Consider the following 20,197-nt stretch of genomic DNA (forward strand, 5'->3'; position numbering starts at 1 on the left):
GCTCGGGCACTTTAAGGGATAATGTTTTGTAACATTAAACAACTGGATGGGCCAAAAAATAATATAGGCACCTATTCAGCATAAAATATATAGTTTGGACACTTATTTGGTCATTAATCCATATAATAATAGTATTGTTTATAAAAATTAAAAAAATGAAATTACAAAAAAGAACACTGAAAAAAATCTACTTAAAATCTCCACTTTTTCTACTTTCATTAAACAAATATCGAAGTCGTAAACAAATCAAGTCTCCATCTTCCTTGCTTCACTCACAAATTAAACTTTTTTTTATTTAATTAGCTTGAGATCGATGGCAGGAATGAGGTTTTCGCCTGAAGATTCGTCGGAAGCAAACCAGCATCTTTCGGCGCCGCATCAGCAACTGTTTCAGACCGGTCGAGAAGGGGCGTCCGACGATGACAGGTCGGTGGCTGCGGATTCATGGTCTATTAAGAGCGATTACGGAAGCACACTTGATGATGAGCAGCGCCACGCTGATGCCGCCGAAGCCCTCTCCTCCGCCGCCAACTTCCGTCCCGCTTCTGACTACAGGTTATTCTTTTGAGTTTTTAAGTTACTTGATAAATCAGGGTTTTGGAGTTGCAGAAACTGAATTCGGACCTTCCTTTCTTAGTTTTATGTTTTGTTTATTTGTTTGTTTATGTATTTTTTGGGAATGGTTTTGAACCTTGAGATTTGATCTACTAACAAGTTAAATTTTTGCGACAAGGTTAGATGAACATTTAACTTAGTTTGACTTTTGGATTGGAAAATTTCATAGGTTATTTTACCTTATCCTCCCAATTTATGGCTTGTATTAGTGTGATTTTCATATTATTCCAAAAATAAATATATGTGGATCCCTGCTATTGAAATGAAAGTAAAAGTTATTAAGCTTACCAATCTATAGAAACTTTAGTTCTTTACAGCCAAAAAGTTAATAGATCGACATCCAATATATAAAATATTTATTGTTATAGATGAATGCTATCAGGAAACAAGTTTTTTTCTTCTTGTTTGGGTACTTCCCCCCCCCCCCCCCCTTGAGGCTTCAGCTATAAAGAAATAGGAAATGGTATTGTTGAAAATCATATATGATGAAAAATGTGCTACTGAGTATAACGAAATACCGATTCAAACATAATTTATTCAATGAAAATGTAAAAGTGTTATGGCTCGAGTCAAGATTATTATTTCCCTTTATATCCGAAAATGTTATACTTTTATGGAAAGTGGAAAAGTTAACATTAGAACAGAAGCTTTTCAGGATTTTGTTTTTATGGATGGAATTCTAGGAGTATTATTTTTACTCATTGCTAAAGAAGTTGAATAGTGTATATTTATCAGGCCTGTATGGTTTGTGTTGTACATACAGTTCCGACAAGGATGAACCAGATGCGGATGCGATGACATCAATGCTTGGTCTTCAGAGTTACTGGGATGCTGCATATCTCGATGAGCTTGCAAATTTTCGTGAACATGGCCACGTCGGTGAAATTTGGTTAGCATTGCCTTAATAATGTTAATTTTCCTTCAGAATAGGCACGATCTATGTACTAATAGCCAAAATATTTGTTATTTATTTGCTATCACATAAATACTTATCTGTGTATAAATATATTAAATGGAATTTAGTAACCATCTTATAGGAAAATGACTGTAAGAACCTTTATTTGTGCTAATTTCATTTTGAGTCTTTTAGTTAGTTTTTGCTCTTCACCTTTTTACCTCTCTTTCCATAGGTTTGGAACCGATGTCATGGATACTGTTATTTCTTGGACCAAAAGCTTGTGTATTGATGTTTCCCAAGGTCACATCCTGAATCATGTTGGAGAGGCCAAGTCTCAGCCTGCTGAGCAGGATGATAAGCATTTGTCTTCCTGGAGTGTACTTGACATTGGCACGGGAAATGGTCTGCTCCTTCAGGAACTTTCTAAGCAAGGGTACGCTTAAGATTTTGCCTGTAATGGTATTTTATGCTACAAATATGAATTTAAGTAAAACTAATTCATGGGCTTAGAGTGAAACAATCTGTTGGCTTGCATATTGTTCTTTTTATTGCTCTTATGGTATTTGATAAGACATTTTGCTGTATTCAACATAAGCAGATGAGAGCAGCTCTTGGTCTTAGAATATTGAATTTAGGTTGGCCATAATATTATCAGATTTAATGGGTATGAATGAATGTTTTCTTTAGAAAAAGATGCAAGATTAATTAAAGATGGAAAAAATTTCACTTACATATATATGCATTAGTTATTGACATTTAATGATGCTTGTAAATGTGAAGCAATATAGATATATAAAGAAACCATGGTATTGTAACTAGTGTTTGAATATAGAAATGTAGCCATCGTGGCAGTATTACTTTAAAAATGAACTATTTTAATAACCAGAGAACATTTTCCCTATTTACAATTCCATGCGTATTATTAGGTTTAATTGCAACAGCCATACCCAAGGTATCAGCAAAATTTTAAATTGATTTAAAAACTAAAAAACATTCAGATTGATTCCTGAAACAAAGTATCATTTCAATCATGCCATTCTATTAGCTGTTAGCTTAGGTGTTAAATTCCTACTTGAATCTAAAATGTTTTTTTTCAAAACATGTATGGATTAATAATATGTTAAACACTTCAGTTCAAAGCTGCAGCCTGGCATTTAACACCAAAACTAATGGATAGGCCAACAGAAGGACCTAATTAGAATGGCACTCTAGGTTGAAGAATCAATTGAACGACACTTTATTCTGGATGTGCATCAAACACTTTATTCTGGATGTGCATCAAACACTTTATGAACTGTTACAATTAGTTATCATCTTTGTATGTGAATTCAATGATTGACTTTTTCTTCTTAAATTAGAGAGACTGTACATGACAGAGCACTCACCCAAAAATGAACTGAAAAGGCACAGAAAAGACTATTTCTGTTATTCCATTGTCTATCACTTCAGTGTTAGTTTAATCTTTTTAATTGTAGTCTAAATAAATATACTCAAATAATATATTTAGGCCTTTAATAAATGTTATGATAAATTTATGTGTAAAGAAACAAAATTTTCTTTTTGTTATTGCTTTGATAGTTATGGTCAGGTGAATGTGCTGCATTTTTTAATTCAGGTTCGCAGATTTAACTGGAACTGATTATAGTGAAGGGGCAGTTGACCTTGCTCGAAGCCTTGCAGATCGAGATGGATTTTTAAACATTAAGTTCCTGGTATGGATGGCTTTCTATGAATCTAAAAGAATTTTAAGTAGACTTTTTCCTCCCCCTAAAAAAAATTAGTGCTTATCTCTGATTTGAAATGAATTGCTCTATGGTATGTTTGCACGGGTTAATTCTTATGCTTTGTATATTTTTTTCAACGTACTTGTACATCAGCATTGTCTTGGTTCTTTCTTTATATTCTTGTTTAATTTTTAGAACTTCCTTATCCATTTGTCTTAATTAAGATGACCTATTTACTTCGCTTTCATCTGTTGTGAGAAACCATTGTACCCATTTTCAATTCCTGGGCAATCCAGTTAACCACATTCTTATTTACTTTTAGATATTTGTTTATCTTTAAACTTTTTTAACCTGGTAAGAGGTGCTATAAACCAAAAATAAATTGCCTTGGGGAAGTTTTGGCCAACAATGCAGTCCAAAAGACAATTGAGATCCATATTGAGAAGAACTGGATATTAATACTTCTAACACCTAAGAGGTAAGTGTGGAGTTGTAGGTTTCTTATGCAGAAAATGGAGCGTAAAAACATTCCTGTTGGAGTTGAATTCCTACATAATTGATAACTCTGTTGGCTCTTTACTGTTCTCAAAGCATCTTGACAGTTACCCTGTTCATTTTGTCCTTAGGTTGATGATATTCTTGAGACAAAGTTGGATAGACAGTTTCAACTTGTCATGGATAAGGGGACTCTTGATGCCATTGGGTTGCATCCTGATGGACCTATCAAAAGGTAATGGTGATTCCATCTCTACTAAAATATTCCCCTTTTGACTTCGTACAGCAATATTCATGATGAGTAACTGATTATTAAAAGTTCATGTCCATGCAGATAGAATCAAATGCATGGACTAGTGCAATTTGCACTTATGAATATGATAGGCATTAGTTAGTTAGTCCCCCCACCGCCACAAGAAAAAGAAACTAACTTTGGCTTCTACAGTTATGGCTGTCTATCAGATCACCTTTTTAAGTTTCCTTGAACTTTTTCCTTTTCAGGATGATGTATTGGGATTCAGTTTCAAAGTTGTTGGCCCCTGGTGGAATATTAGTAAGCACCTTACAGGCTTGTTTATGGTTTTATCTTTTATTTTTATTTTTTAAAATCTGTGAAATGTGGGCCATTGCATCGACTACTTGGATAAGATCTAATATAAAACTTTATCCCGAGTATAGTTTCGAGAAGGCTAGACTCTGCTAGAGTTTTCATTAAAAGAAATATACACCACCACCTATGTTACCAGGACTCAGATGTGTCGGATATGGGTAGTTGTTCGACATGGGTATTTGCAGATCTTTTTCTATGCATTTGGAGGGTCATTTCTCATACCCTTGTCTAACAATGTCAGACACAAGTACTTGAATGAAGAGTCGGAACAACATAGAGAGCAACCTTCACCCTATCCTTTTTTAATTTTAATGCTGTTTGCAGGTGATTACATCTTGCAACAATACGAAAGATGAATTGGTGCAAGAGGTGGAAAATTTCAATCAAGGGAACATTGCAACACCCCAAGAGCCAAATACAGTCAAGGACCAAGAAACACAGAACGACCACCCCCAGTTTCGATATCTGAATCATGTTCGGACTTATCCAACATTCATGTTTGGTGGATGTGTGGGATCACGTGTTGCCACCGTTGCATTTCAAAGGAACTAAAATTGAAGGATGGAGTCTTTTTTCATGAACCGACTACACGTTGATTTGTCGTGGTTAAAAGCGGTTAAGGATCATGTATACACATTGGTGCTGAATAGATATTGACATTCGAAACTTAAATTTATCGGATTCTTCTCTATGTTTCTTTCAATCAAAGTGGTGTAACTTATGGTGAGATTATCCTAGGCAATCGAGTACCATGCTTGTTTTGTTTCTTTAGTGGTAAAGTGGAAAGGGGAAATCTGGAACAATCATGTCTTATAAGAATAGAATTTTAATAACCATTATATATTACTTCAAAGATTTTAATCAAACTCAAGATAAAACAAAGAAATATCGGCTAAAAATATATATAATAAATGACAATTACGCTTTAACTCATAATAAACAGAGTAATACATATGACAATTTTCAACAACCAACCAACCATAGGTCATTTACTTCCACATCAGTATGAAGTCCTATGTCAAACACAAGTCTTGCATCTTTGAATAGGGAAAAGAAATAGATAAATTAGTAAGACCAGAGGGACGAAAGTGGCTTTCCTTTCTGGCAACTCATGACATATTCCGATACCGTCTCCTTCACCTGTTTTTCCACATCTTCCAAGGACTGGGATGTGTCTATAATCTGCAAGGGTAACAAGAAATTACAAACACAAGGCTGATAATATTCATCCACTTGGATAACCGAAATCCGAGTAACATAGGTTTAATCATGCATCTAAGGCCGAAAGTTTTTACACTAACCACCACAAAAATGGAAGCAATAAAATGGAGGGAAGAAGTTTGATTACACAAGCTGTAGCTTTTCCCCCCTACATGTGCACCATCACAAAATCCAGGTGTAATATTTAATACTATGCGTCATAACTCCAAAACAAACCCAGTAGTTCACTTCAGAGCGACCATGACTAAAGTTTACCAGCATTCAAACCAGAAAAAAAATTCACAAATCAAAACCAACCATGATGAGGCCATGCATCTTGTTGCTATTACTATATGGCATAAGATGAAACAAACTATTACCTTCCAAGAAGAATCTTCAAGAAGCTTATAGTGTTGGGCAACTTTCTTCTGAAACTCGAGCTGCTCTCCACCATATCCTCCTCTTTCCGCAGCTTTCTGATAAAAATGAAATTTAATAATTTCGTATTACATATATGCACATATGTATGTTCTCCTGAAGGTATGGTATGTATATGAACTTTAATCAATTAACGTGCGAAAAAACATGAAGTTCAAGATCACCAACCTAAGGACGAAATAAGATGTTCACTACAATGTGTAATGCAAACTGCATTGGCTCTTTCCATAACTTTTATTGAGCTTTATCTTGTTTCATTAACACCCGGCTATACAGTCGACCTTTTACAGAGAAATCAATCTTTAAATTACCCTTTGTTAATGAACTAAGGACAGAAGTTTCCAATGAAATTATATTTGGATCGTTAATTTCATGGGAAAAGGGCACTTTTATACATATAGGTTTAGGTGGGGGAAGATGGAGTACTGTAAATAATTGTTGAAGCCGGAGATCTATTGTAATCAGATTATTTTGAGCAGCTGGCAGTGTAAACAACAAAAAGAAGCCTCCAATTATCAAACGATGAAATATTCCACGGCATGAACAAATGGAAAATAAAATATTTGTCCTATATTACTCGAACTTAAATGCAAATGGAGGACATAGGTTTGTGTCCAACACAGTTTTGTTCAGTTTTTTTCAAGATTATTATGTATTGGGAGGATCCTTATAAGATCAAATCACCATACTCGTGTCCGAGTATATGTTGTACATGGATGCTGAACACTGGTATTTCAGGAAAATTGAGAAGTCAAGAGTAATGTAATATTAGTCCCATTACATAGCAAACTTCAGGGAGTGTGTAAGAGTGAATAATCAACATTATAATAACCCAACCAAAATCTCAAATCTGAAATATTTTTTTCTAAAAAAACTTCGGGTTGAAAACCAGAAATGGTTGCTTAATATATAACCAATCCAATTCACTAGTTTTAACATAAGTGGTTGCATGCATGACTAACCTCAGGCGGTATGTCGAGGTACAATACCAGATCAGGAGCTATTAGTCCAATTTCTGGTGCCTGTAATAAAATACCTTATTTTATTATTGATAGCCAAGCTAGGAAATACCTTAATACAGAGTATATGCTAGCTCTTTTGTCAGTGTGCGTATACCTTACACCATTCGAAATCAAGTTCTTTAGCAGATGAGAAAGCAACCCCAGAATAAGAGTAACGGTCTGCTATAAGGGAGGTTCCAGCTTTTAGTTTCGATTCCATTATTGATCTGCAAATGATAGTAGATTTACGAGCTTGTGTTATGCTGCAAACTAATATCAGAAGTGTGCATACGCAGATATCAGATTCATTGGGAGGAATATTTGAGTGGTTCATATGCATATACTGTGTATCATATTTCCTTGTATCTATCACCAAAATATGACATCAGAATTTGTCCTACTTGCTTAAAAGCCTAGAAGTTTTGATAATTTCATCTGATAAACATTCAAAGATCAGCTTAGTCAGGGAACTCTATTCCGATAGTGTTACTTTGCCGACTCGTGCAAATATCAGCCCACCTGTCATTCTTGCAGTGCAACCAAACAAAAACACGTGAACATAGTCAATGGATTACCCAAAACCCATGTTTTGGTGTAGTTTTTTTTTTCTTCATATTAACCTAAAAAGTGTAGGACTTTAAGCTTTGTTGCGCCGATTCTATTTGTTAAGAAATTGCTATATCCGACTCTGACACCTAAGCCCAACATATATCTGCTGTGAAAATAAGGCAAATGAAGATCCGAGAAGATAAACATATGAAGCAAAGTCTGAGAAGTGTTGGTAAAAGTATCATCCTTTCACAATAATAGCAAAAAATAAAAGTTCCAACAAAAATGATTAAACCAGAGGCTAAATCTTCAAAGATAGCAGAACTTGTTGAAAAAAAATGCAGTATTGCATATCCTAGAAGAAGACCAAAATATGAGCATGTGGAGATGGGTCAGTGCAACTTAAAGGATTGTTCTCTCCGACCAATATGGCTAACAGAAGTTCTAATGAAAGGAATCAAACCGAACATCAATAAACTTCAAAGATTGCACAACATGCTGATAAAAAGTGTGTGATATGGATAAGAATCTGACACAGGTATCTTCCTTGAAGAGTGATATTCCCATATTCATGTTCAAAATGTGCCAGACATGGTACTTCAAGAAACGTCAAGTGTATGAGATATCTGTCAAGAACTAGAAAACAATCATAGAGCATATGGTACATGCATTTCCTACATGTAAACATTTTTCTAAAGCAGAATATAATGCAATGCATAAATGTGAAAACGAACCTCTTCTCCCACCGATTTGCACTGAAAAGTAGATGGATTGTGTGGTCATCCAGATGCGATTTATTACTCAGATATGCTGATATCATCTGCCCAACGCTCGTGTTTCTGTCGGGGAATCCCCATAACTCAACCGGATACCCTAATCCCTCCAAATATGAAAGCAGTCTCCCACATTGCGAAGTTTTCCCACTACGATCCAATCCTTCGAAAACTACCAAGGCACCTCTAGATTAACTGCTTGCATCCATCAAGCTACAATTATCATTTTCCATTCTAACAAACTTAACCGAACACCTGGACGAAGATTTGATCTCAAATTAAATGGTCTACTCCCCGCCAAAGCTCCGAAATTCCTGAAATTCAACAACTAGTAATAAGATTAAAATATCAACTGCATGCAAGGTTTTATTAAAGTTTAATAGTCGTGTTTATTTAGTGTTTAATTCGAGGAAAAGTGAAGTGTGCATTTTCATGAAGTAAACTATCAAGTTGTGCAGACAAAGTTGGAGTACAAGAAATAGAAAAAGAAAATGTAAAAAGAGAAACACTTACAAAGACTTGGAAACTGTAAAATTGCACTAATGTATCATGCCCTTAATAATCCTACAAACTGTAATCAACAAATCGAAGAATTAAGCAATGTAATCTAATAGTTTGAATTTTCATTTTAAAAGAAATAACAATAATGCTTCATGCTTGGCCTTGAGCAGCATATGAGCCTAACTGAGTTTATTTTTAATTAATAAAAATTTTCAGCTCGAGTTTGAAGCTGATTGTAGGGATCAAATTCATTTTTATTTGGTAAAAGAATCTAATCAAGCTCAAGCAATTCAATATTTTCCTAAACTCGAATTGGAGCCAAATTTTATTAAGAAAAAAACCCAGGAAATTGGGAAAAAGATATATACGAAAACAAGAACAAATCATACAAAACATCACGTATAAGATTGAAGAACAAAGATTTATTAAGGGGAAAAAAAAGGAAATGGGGAAAACTGTGTAAGTATCTGAGATGAAATTAGGGAAGCGCATGAGATTCGATTCAGACTGGTTCATTAGGGAATGGGCATGAGACTCGAACTCGACGGATTCCGACTCGATCGGGTTGGATCTTTTTTATTTTAAATTTTGGGTTTAGGTCAGATCATGTCGTTTTTTTTAAAGTGATGTTCGGTCCGGTCGGATTTGAGTTAGGGTGAAAAATATCTGATCTTAAAAAATAATTTTACCTTATATATTTAAGAATAATTATAATAATACCCTTTTATATATTATTTTTTTAAATCAAATCATTGTTTTTATTGAATAAAAATAATATTTTTTTATTATTTCGAGTTGAGTTGAATCGATTCAGATTTTATCTCAAAAAATCGGGTCGAGTTCAGATCAAGTGAAAAGTATATATTTTTCAGTTCAAATCGGATGAATGATGTAAAATTTTCAAGTCGAATCTGATTGACCCAAACCCAACTCATGCCTATCGATGAAATGCAGCCATTAGAGATAAAAAAAAAGAAGAGAAAATAACCTCATTGACCAAAAATGCCTTATAATATACGATTTTAACCAACTTTTTTTGGATTTGCCAAAATGACCAACTAAATCGCAATGCGATCGATAATTCGCAACGCGATCTCCGGTATCGCAAATCAGTTTCCAGATTCGCAACGCGAACTTGGACATGCGATAGTCCAAGTTCGCATTGCGATAGTCGAAGTTCGCGTTGCGATAGTCCAAGTTCGCATTGCGATTTACATATTCGCATTGCGATAGTCCAAGTTCGCATTGCGATAGTCGAAGTTCGCGTTGCGATTTATTCCAAATTCGTTGCGATAGTCCAAAATCGCAACGACTAGTGGTATTGCATTTGTTTCTTAAGAATTTTCTCTAAAAAGATAGTATTCGCGCGGACGTGTCGAATACACGTATTACCACGACCACGACCACGACCCGAGACGAGACGGACGGCGGCGGCGCGCGAGAGTCCCCTTGTTCTCTTTCACTCAACAAGGAAGTGGGAAAGCCAAGCTTTAAATACCATTCCCAATACTATGTGGGATTGAGCATTACCAACACTTGTTTCCAATACAATGTGATTATTCAGGAAACAATTAACAATCATGCACCTTAAAACAACTGAATCAGCAACCAATTGCATTAGTATTATACGATTAAATATGTCATAATTAAAAGTCAATCTACAATCAATTGCGATTATTGCAATTTTAAGCAAAAACATTCAAAAATAATATCACTATTTAAGGCTCAATCCCACATAGTATTGGGAACAAGTGTTGGTAATGCTCAATCCCACATAGTATTGGAAACACTATTGGGAATGGTATTTAAGGCTTGGCTTTCCCACTTCCTTGTTGAGTGATAGAGAACAAGGGGACTCTCGCGCGCCGCCGCCACCGCCGTCCATCTCGTCTCGGGTCGTGTCGTGTTGTGTCGTGGTCGTGGTCGTGGTTGTGGTAATACGTGTCTTCGACACGTCCGCGCGAATACTATCTTTTTAGAGAAAATTCTTAAGAAACAAATGCAATATCGTCGTTGCGAACTTGGACTATCTCAACGAATTTGGAATAAATCGCAACGCGAACTTGGACTATCGCAACGAATTTGGAATAAATCGCAGCGCGAACTTCGACTATCGCAACGAATTTGGAATAAATCGCAACGCGAACTTCGACTATCGCAATGCGAATATGTAAATCGCAATGCGATAGTCGAAGTTCGCGTTGCGAATCTGGAAACTGATTTGCGATACCGAAGATCGCGTTGCGAATTATCGATCGCATTGCGATTTAGTTGGTCATTTTGGCAAATCCAAAAAACGTTAGTTAAAATCGTATATTATAAGATATTTTTGATCACTGAAGTTATTTTCTCTAAAAAAAAAAAAATGGAGAGGGTTTCGAAGGAAAACAATGAAGACTTTATTAAAAAAAAAAAGTGAAACCTTTTGCCCGCGCAAATGAAAAAGACAAAAGTACCCCCATTGACCCAATTGGACAAATCCCGACTCTTTCCGTTGTCTCCGTTTGTTTCTCGAGAAATTCTTCTAGGGTTCCAATTCCAAAAATGGCAAATAACAGCAATAAAGAAGAACCAGCCACTGCTCCAAAGTCTAATTGTTGGTACAATATAAGTTTGGGATCATCCTTCAAGGACCAACACCAGCCTTCCTCCAAATTTTGCACTTTGCGATGTAAGTTCTCGTTTTTGCTCTTAATTTTTTCTGGGTTCTGTTTGGTATCTATTAAAACCCTTTCTCGTTTTTAGTAGCCCACCTAGTTTAATCCTTTTGAATTAGAATATCGGTGATTTTCATATCCTTCCTTGAATATCCAACTTTGTGATTTCAGATTTGGTATTTACGAGATTAGAACTTTGCCCATTAGCTAGGAATTATACATTTAGGAAATTTTACTCGGTATCTGTCAGATATGGTTTATGTATCAAGATAAAGGTCAAATTTTCAAGTTGTTTTTATGCATTTGGAGTGCTATCCATTCTGGATGTGTCTGGAGAATCCGAAGCATTACATCTTTTGTTTGATTCTGTTTCAGATGAATTTAAACCAGCATCCATTGATAAGAACCAACCAGGATTACTCCACAAGTCTAAGGATAATCGAGTTAAGGTGGAATTTGAAAACAACCAGCCTGGGAAACCCAAGGTGACATTTGAGGGTGCCAGTGAAGATTACAAAGATAACGATGCGGTGTTGTTCTTCGATGGTGAGACGTTACGGTTGGAACGTTTACATCGAGCTGTGAAACGGTTGAGGCATAACCGGCAGCCTGGTGAGTCAGCATCCTTGGCTGCTTCAGCTGGCCCTTCTGCAGAATCTTATTCACCTCCACTTGGTAAAGGATTAAAGCCTGAATCTTCCAACAAAGTCCTGGTTCCGCCATTGCCTGTGAGTTTACTTGACCCTGCAATTTTATGCATCTTTTGGGCCATTACTGTTTTAGCTACAATATATTGACTTTTCTCTTTGTTTGTTTTCAATGTGATTTGCAGCTTCTGGTGGGACACATTGATACATCCGACTTCGAGAGTGGAGGTGAGGTTCTTTTTTCTTAAGAGAATCTAATATAATTAAGTTAGAGTTTCGTCATCTTGATTTTAATGGTCTATCTTAATTATGGTTCAAACTTAAACCGTCCTGATGAAAGCCTAATCGAAGGAGATTGTTTCTTCTATTTGAAAGAAGGTACTTGTCTAGGGTAGGAAGTATATCGTGTTTGAACGATTGAGTAAAAGAATAGTTTGCTCTTTCTTTTATTGTTTAATGTGGCTTGCAGAGTTCTATATAGTCTTTCTTGAACAAATAGGCACTTTCGGGACGTCTAAGTAAAGGTGGCATTTATCAGTCTAACATTGTCGATTAAACATTCCCGGTGATAGTTTCTTCTGTCAGAAATAAGGTATCCAGCTAGATTAGGAAGTTTTTCATGTTTGAGTGCCTTTCTCGAAAGAATAGGTAGGTCCGTCATTGTCGAAATCCTTTTTGGAGGGATAGAGGATTCTAAGAATTGAAATAAAGGACAATTATCTTTACTCAGCGTCAAAACTCCGGGGGCTGAGCTTTTACATGTTTATTAACCGCTTTGTATTTGAAGAACTTGCTTTTTGATAGTCATAAAACATGGCAAACTCTTACTTTGACTGCTCATATTGCAGAACCCAGGAAGGAGTCGTCAATTCCAAATAAACCAACTGTGTCACCGGATCGTAAAAGTTATGAATCGGAAGAACAGGTGGATATCGTCAATGACGATGATGATAATGATGGTCTGGGGATAGCTAAAGAAGATAATGCTTCTGAAAATGTTTCAACTGGTATCAGTATTGATATCAACGAACCACATCACAATGACATGGATGATGAGATTGCTGATGTAGATGTAAGTGATGATGAAGAACAAAATGTGGGACAGAGTGCAGCTGAAGCTCTTCGAGCTAGAGTAAATGCAGAAGAGAAAGAAGAGAAAGAAGAGCATAGCTCGAGCTCAAGCAGTAGCAGTGGAAGTGAGAGTAACGGTAGTGGGAGCGGGAGTGGGAGCAGTAGTAGTGACAGTGAAAGCAATGATGGTGGTGATTCAGTCATCTCTATTTAAGTGGTTAGACCAAGTAGCTGTATAGCTCTATGCTACTTGGATTGGAGGTGTCGGAAACATTATATTTCCGATATGGGGATGCTCAATTTTTTCTTCGAAGTTTCTTCATGTAATCGGCGAATCATACTGCAGCACTCGTGTCCAAATGCATGTCAGACAACGTTAACGAAATGAAGAAATGGTGTATAGGTGGAACTGATTTGGCATTGTTATCAAATTAGTGGTTGCCAAACTGGGGGTTGTGAACATATGGCAATTACTTAGTCTTCTATGCAGACATCAATGAACTAATGGGAAGCTCGTCTCGGGGTTTAACCCAAATGATTCTTAAGAGTTGGATTCTAGCTTCATTGGGAACTTGCATTGCATATTCTCTTTCTTGATTTTCCTTGACACACGTTCAAAATCATGTTGATATTCAAACCTTAACTGATATATTTTTGGTTAAAGAAAAGTAAACCAAATTGATAGAATTTTAAAGGCATGATGATAAAATGAACCCCCAACATTTGATAAAATTACAAGAAGGTTGTTCCGAGTCATTTTGACTACCTCAAGCTCAACGTTAATTATGGAAGGAACAATATTGTGATGGTGGAGGAGTTCTTGAGCATTCACGATGATGCACGCAAGTCTGTAAATGTTAGAGCCATTAATTCTCAGCATGAGCAAGAAGATAAACCAAACAAAACAAAAAAGGTCTAGGCCTTGAATCCCCTCCCTAGCTGTTCAAAATTTTTTAGGCAAAAATGGTATCAAAGGTCCATGTACTTTAAGAAAAACTAATGTGGTTCTCGTATTATTTTTTTCTCAACGTGACCTTCCAACTCATAAAATAAACTTAATTTGATCATTTGACCAACGTTTTCCGCCGGTAACCGTTACAATGATGATGTGTGAATTCACTGTGCTGATATGGTGGTCCACGTTTCTGACATGGCAGTTCATTATGGCTGATGATATGGCCAATGACATGCTAAATTAGTTTTTTGATTTTGTTCATGGGCCAAATTGATTTTTTTTAAATTTCAAGGGCTTATTTAATTTTAAAAAAAATATAAAAATATAAAATTATTCAAATATTAAAAAAATTAAATATAAAATACTGAAAATAAAAATTAAATTACTAAAAAATTGAATATACATATTAAAAATAGTATAATATTATAATTTTTAAAAATAATAAATATATATAAATTATAAGATAAATACATATCAATTATTAAAAATTTTAAAAAATATGTATTATAAATAACATATATAAACATATATGCATATTATCAATACGTATACAAAATATTCTTACTGGATTAATCGAGAATTATAAAATTTAAATTAGTCAAGACTTATAATTTTTTGATTGGTCAAAATATATTATATTTTCTAATCATTTTTTTGTAAGACTCGACTAATTCAAATGATAATTAGATAATAAATTTTGACATAAAATATAACTACAAAAGATAATAAATTTTGACTAATCCAAAATTTATAAGTCCGACTTATTTAAATTTTATAAGCGTCGATTAATCTAGCAAAAATATTTTTGTATAAGTGTTGATCATATGCTTATGTATTACATGTATATAGCAGGTATAATGTATCCATTTTAAAAACATTTTTTAAATTTTTAAATAATTTATTAGTTATCATTTTATATATTCAAAATAATCTTTTATAATAGTCGATTTCTTTCTTTTCCTCTCTCTTTCATTTTTTTCTTTACAATTTGTGTCAATTTTATTAATCAATCCAAAATTTTCTTCTTTAATTTTGTTTAATGATCGATGGCACTGGTTTTTATGCTGGTTGTTACCCGTCAGATATCTTCTTTCTTTGTTTTTTTTTTATTTTTTAATAAGAATAATTATGTCTTTGTGGCATGTTCTATGTCTTTATGACACATTTATCTCTACCTTTCTGGCACGTTTTTCTTTGTCTTTTGGTAGCTTACGATTTTTTGTCGTTGTTTTCGTTTATATTTTTTCTTAGGTTGATTTGATATTACCACGACTGATTAAGATGGGGCTTATTTGTTATCATGTTGATCTTTCCTACTTTGGACCCTTGGATTGATTTAGATACATGTTTTGCTTTCGTTTATAGTTTTCTCACGTCATTCGACTCTGATTTGCGATTTATCGATGGTCTTTCAATAGTTGTATACCCTTTTGTGGCTCGTTTGTCAATGCAGTCATATTTGTTCATTACTTTATTTTGTTTGAACTTTTTGGTTATGTTTTTTTTAACATTTTCCTTCTTTGATACTTATGTGTTCAAAGTTGCTAGTTTTGGTCTCCATGGTAATAGGAAAATACCATAATTATATTTTAGGTTTACATTTATGCTTGTAAATTTTCATTGTAATTTTGGATATTTTTAATTTTTAATAAAACTAGCGACTTTCTATTAAAAAATCATTTATAATAGTTTTAGTATTTTCAATATCAATATTCAATTTTTTTAATAATTTAATTTTTATTTTTATATTTAATTTTTGAATATTTTGATAATTTTATATTTAAAATCGAAAATAACTTTTATTTTTAAAAAAAATTAAATAAGTTGTTAAACTTAAAAAAATAATTTGGCCCTGGAATAAAACTAAAAAAATAATTTAGCTCTTCTGTTATGACATCAGCCACAGTTGACTGCCACATCGGTACTTTGAACTGTTACGTGAACATCGTAACGGTAAATGACAAAAAAAACGTTAATTAAATGGTCACATTAGATTTATTTTCTGAGTTGAAAGGCCAAAGAAAAATTAATACAATGGTTACATTTTTTAAAATATATATATAAACCTCCGATACCTTTTTGTCAAATTTTTAATAAGATGATTACATTTATCATGGCGTTGTCTCAGGAAAGGCAGACTAATATGCGGCTAATATACGGTGTGACCGGATACATTAAAAGATATTTAACAAAATCGGTTTAGCGCTAACGGAAATGTTGAGTGATAATAATGTTGTAGGTGGAAATCATGAATAAATATTAAAAAAATTGGCAACCGGCAAACTTAGCTTGTCGGTTTGTGTCGATACAAATAAAAAATGTATAGATCCATATCAATATAACAGGTAAAAATATGACAAAATTGGTCTCAAAATGACCAAACCGGTAAAGCGCTACCGGATATGTTGAAAGTGTCAATACTTTAATATAAGTATCGACACCTTTGGAATTTAAAAGACAAGCAGTAATAGCACCTATAAAGTGTCGATACTTTATAAAAATGTATCGATCCATAACAATATAAAAATGTATAAAATCGGTACCACGATGATAAAACCGGTACCACGATGATAAAACCGGTAAAGCGCTACCGGATATGTTGAAAGTGCCGATACTTTATTATAAGTATCGACACTTTTAGAATTTAAAAGACAAGTAGTAATAGCTCCTATAAAGTGTCGATACTTTATACAAATGTATCGATCCATAATAATATAACAGATAAAAATATGACAAAACCGGTCTCAAAATGAAAAAACCGGTAAAGCGCTACTGGATATGTTGAAAGTGTCGATACTTTAATAAGTACGCGTAATAAATTATCGATACTTTTAAAGAAATAGGTAAATATCCTATCGAAAGTATCGACACCTGACATAAAAGTATCGACACTTGGGTTATTGTATCGATTAAATATAAATAACATATTCGGTGAAAATATGAAGGGCATAGCTAAATTTCCTTTGAAAATAGATAGAACACGGACGAGTTTTTGAAATCGAAGTGTAATTGTTGCTGCATTTCAGAAGGCGTTTCTAAAACGAAGTTTGTTTGTTTGTTGATGCAGTCGTTTCAAAAAGTATGTTGTTGAAACCTTAGTTTTTTTATTATTACAGTAATCGAAAATAGAGTTTTTATGTGTTGTTTGGGGTTTTCTAAGTAAAGAAGCATTAGTGACCAATTACAGGTAGAAAGTGATATTCTAGGTAAAATATAAATATCGATACTTTTATTAAATATTATAAGTAGAAAATGATATTATAGGTTGTATAAATGTACTGATACTTGGAGTATTGAGTGTTCTCATTCGTATGAAGGAAATAGGGATTAGGGTTTTTGGGTTTGGATTGAGGATTTTGAATAGAAGCCAAGAAGGATTTGGGACCGATTATATAATATTATAGGTAGAAAATAAATATGGATACATGTTTATAATATTATAGGTAGGAAATGATATTGTAGGTTGTATAAATGTGCTGACACTTATTGTAGTGGCCATTCAAATTCTTTTGAAGGAAATCGTTTTACTACAAGAGTAGTTATCGATATTTGTATATTGAATAAAGTGTATGTAATCAGTATTTGATTTGATTTGCGTAAACTGATATATGAAGGAAAAATGAAGTCACAGGATCTTGGAATTGTTGGTGGTGAAGATGACTTTGAAATTGAGGCCGAGAGTCGAAAGCAACCAAAGGTTGGATATATGTACTTTTAGTAAGTATCAATGTCTTTTTGTTATTATAGTTGAAATGGTAATTGGATTAAAGTATTTAAGAACTTTAAATTGATTACAAAATTTAAATGTTGACAGTATAACTGAATGCCAAATTGATGAAGGAATGTGGCAAACACATCGGTTCGGTATGTAAATTGAAATTGACATTGAGTATTATTTAGCGTTAATGTATTGATTAAGAAACGTTTATGCTTAATATTAGGTGAAACATAATGTGTTGGAGAAATGAAATTCAATGAGTGATGCTGAGAATGAACCTTATATCACACAGTCAAAGATGGATAGTGAAGAATACAAAGAATGGAGGAAAGCACATGAGAAGAAGGTATTCATTAAACTTGTAAATACGTTGATACAAGATATATAAAAATAATAACATTATGTATTATTAAAAAATGTAGGAAGTCTCGACAAGGTGTAGCATAAAAAGGGTGAAATCATTAATTGAACACCTTAAGGAGAGGGATCAGTTGAATATGGTGATTATTCATTTCCTCTGGGTGTCCTATGTGTTGCAGCCGTCTTGGGGGTACGAAATGAAGGCAAAAGTGTTGTAGAAGTCTGCAAGAGAAAGAACTGAAAAACACTTGCCTCCAATTATGGTTTGAAACAGAAGATGACATATGTTGAAATTGAAGAGGATATCAAAAGTGGATCTTACGGGGGGATGACCTGAAGGCCCAAGTTCTATTGTACCTTATCGGGATCTTTCTTTTTCTAACGGGTGATACCTCAAAGGGTGCATAACAATCTTAGATGTAAATGAGTTGAAGAACGTTTTTCTTTTTTATATAAAATGATAAATTTTATTATAAATGCAGGTTGCACTGTTTGATTTTTGGTCGGGTTGTGATAGTGTGCCGGCTTATGAAAGAACCAGAATGACGCGCATCTGTGCATGGGGGAAGGAAGAGGTGGTTAGAGTGATGGCGAAGTTGAAATTGGATAGACCGAGGAAATAAGAAAGAGTAACAAAAGTAATTAAATAATATTAAGAATATAATCAATGTCTTAATATTGTAATTTAATTTTGAAGGTTATTGGCAAGGAGGTAGAGGAGGCAGTGGAGGCAGATGAGGCGGAGGAGAAGGAAGAATAGATGGTTGTAGGGGATGACGGTAAGGGGGATGACGTGAGGAAAAACAGAGTAAATTCGACATTTTGATGTTTGAATTGACTGATATAAAAAATTCCTTTTTGATAATCTGCAAAGACAATCAAGAGTCGAAGAGACATTTGAGAGGCATAAGGGGGAAGTGAAAGGAAAAATAGATGGAGTGATGAAAGAAATTGAGGTGTTGAGGGGTGAACTTAAGATGGTGACGGATGGAAAATTTGATGGAGTGGTCAAGGAGGTTGTATAATTGAGAAGTGAACTTACGGGGGTGAAGGGGGTGGTTGAGAAAAACTTGGATGAAGGGGAAAAATAAAGGGTGAAATAAAAGAGATGAAGAGCTATGTAGAGTAAAAATACGATGAACTGAAAAAATATGAAGAAGAAAAGATGGAGGAAGAATAAAAGATGGAGGAAATGAGGAGGAAGGATGTCGATGTGATCTATACATCGAAGAGTGTTATAGATACAAATTTGGATTCGAAAATGTCCTGCACCCCAGAAGAAGAAGCTGAAGGTAAGTTGAATAAAAGAAAACTTAATTTGATTTTTATCATGTTGTTGTGACAAAAAATTGTATGCAAAAGTGTAGGTTGAAAAAGCGGATATTCCAAGTGGAATTGATGAGCTCGAAGCTGCAATGTGTGATTATTTATGGAATAGTGGGTTAGAATCGTCGTAAGTGAAATATTGTTTTGTGAGTGATTTTTAAATATTTCATGACAATATATTAATCCTAATGATTCATACAGATATTCTGTAATCGCAATGGGAAATCAATACGCTAGTGTATCTGACATTGCAACGTTGAAGCCTTCGAAAATGGGTTGGTGGTGTGGTAAGTAGAAAGTACAAAATGTTAAAACCTATTAAATATGTTCTGATTGTGTAATTAATTTTGTTAGGTTATTGATTTGCTCGCCTGAACAGTATGCTACGATTCGAAAAAGTCACTATGGAGGATTGGATACCTTCCATACCACTTAGCAAAGTAGTGTTATAGACGGTAAATTAATAATAATTGTCGCGTAATTGCAGCAATAGGCATTAGAGGCCAACAACAAAGTAACTGTTGAGGGTATTACGAGCTTTTGGGGTCCTATATTGGATAACTATGTGAAATTCACCAACTGTGAGAAGGTAAGACACCATACGAATTGCAAATGATGTTTTTGGATATATAATGTTGAATTTTGTCAAGTTGTGTGTG

General features: G+C 34.2%; 2 protein-coding genes and 1 pseudogene across 2 annotated transcripts; 2 read left to right on the forward strand and 1 right to left on the reverse strand.

Annotated features, from left to right (window-relative positions):
- The first annotated feature begins 210 nt into the window (after nucleotides 1-210).
- On the forward strand, nucleotides 211-5,045 carry LOC120139214 (EEF1A lysine methyltransferase 2-like). Its single transcript, XM_039154522.1, has 7 exons — nucleotides 211-555; nucleotides 1,379-1,504; nucleotides 1,746-1,946; nucleotides 3,129-3,225; nucleotides 3,864-3,967; nucleotides 4,234-4,285; nucleotides 4,667-5,045. Exons 1-7 carry the CDS (start codon nucleotides 314-316, stop codon nucleotides 4,892-4,894), a joined length of 1,050 nt encoding a protein of 349 aa, XP_039010453.1. The 5' UTR covers nucleotides 211-313; the 3' UTR covers nucleotides 4,895-5,045.
- A 295-nt stretch (nucleotides 5,046-5,340) lies between these two features.
- LOC120139194 lies at nucleotides 5,341-8,854 on the reverse strand (annotated as a pseudogene).
- Nucleotides 8,855-11,278: 2,424 nt separating this feature from the next.
- Nucleotides 11,279-13,564, forward strand: LOC120139198 (suppressor protein SRP40-like). Its single transcript, XM_039154510.1, has 5 exons — nucleotides 11,279-11,475; nucleotides 11,837-12,189; nucleotides 12,294-12,336; nucleotides 12,957-13,406; nucleotides 13,441-13,564. Exons 1-4 carry the CDS (start codon nucleotides 11,349-11,351, stop codon nucleotides 13,391-13,393), a joined length of 960 nt encoding a protein of 319 aa, XP_039010441.1. The 5' UTR covers nucleotides 11,279-11,348; the 3' UTR covers nucleotides 13,394-13,406; nucleotides 13,441-13,564.
- Nucleotides 13,565-20,197: the final 6,633 nt, after the last annotated feature.

Source organism: Hibiscus syriacus, unplaced genomic scaffold (genome assembly GCF_006381635.1).
Source record: "Hibiscus syriacus cultivar Baekdansim isolate YM2019G1 unplaced genomic scaffold, ASM638163v2 tig00110730_pilon, whole genome shotgun sequence".
Classification (NCBI taxonomy): domain Eukaryota; kingdom Viridiplantae; phylum Streptophyta; class Magnoliopsida; order Malvales; family Malvaceae; genus Hibiscus; species Hibiscus syriacus.

Bases quoted from the DNA above. Each gene is read 5' to 3' on its own strand.
- LOC120139214 (XM_039154522.1), top strand. From the start codon at position 314: ATGGCAGGAATGAGGTTTTCGCCTGAAGATTCGTCGGAAGCAAACCAG. The intron at 1,505-1,745 runs GTTAGCATTGCC...CTCTTTCCATAG, and splicing joins GGCCACGTCGGTGAAATTTG to GTTTGGAACCGATGTCATGG. The intron at 3,968-4,233 runs GTAATGGTGATT...TTTCCTTTTCAG, and splicing joins CCTGATGGACCTATCAAAAG to GATGATGTATTGGGATTCAG.
- LOC120139198 (XM_039154510.1), top strand. From the start codon at position 11,349: ATGGCAAATAACAGCAATAAAGAAGAACCAGCCACTGCTCCAAAGTCT. The intron at 12,190-12,293 runs GTGAGTTTACTT...TGTGATTTGCAG, and splicing joins TCCTGGTTCCGCCATTGCCT to CTTCTGGTGGGACACATTGA. The intron at 12,337-12,956 runs GTGAGGTTCTTT...CTCATATTGCAG, and splicing joins ATCCGACTTCGAGAGTGGAG to AACCCAGGAAGGAGTCGTCA.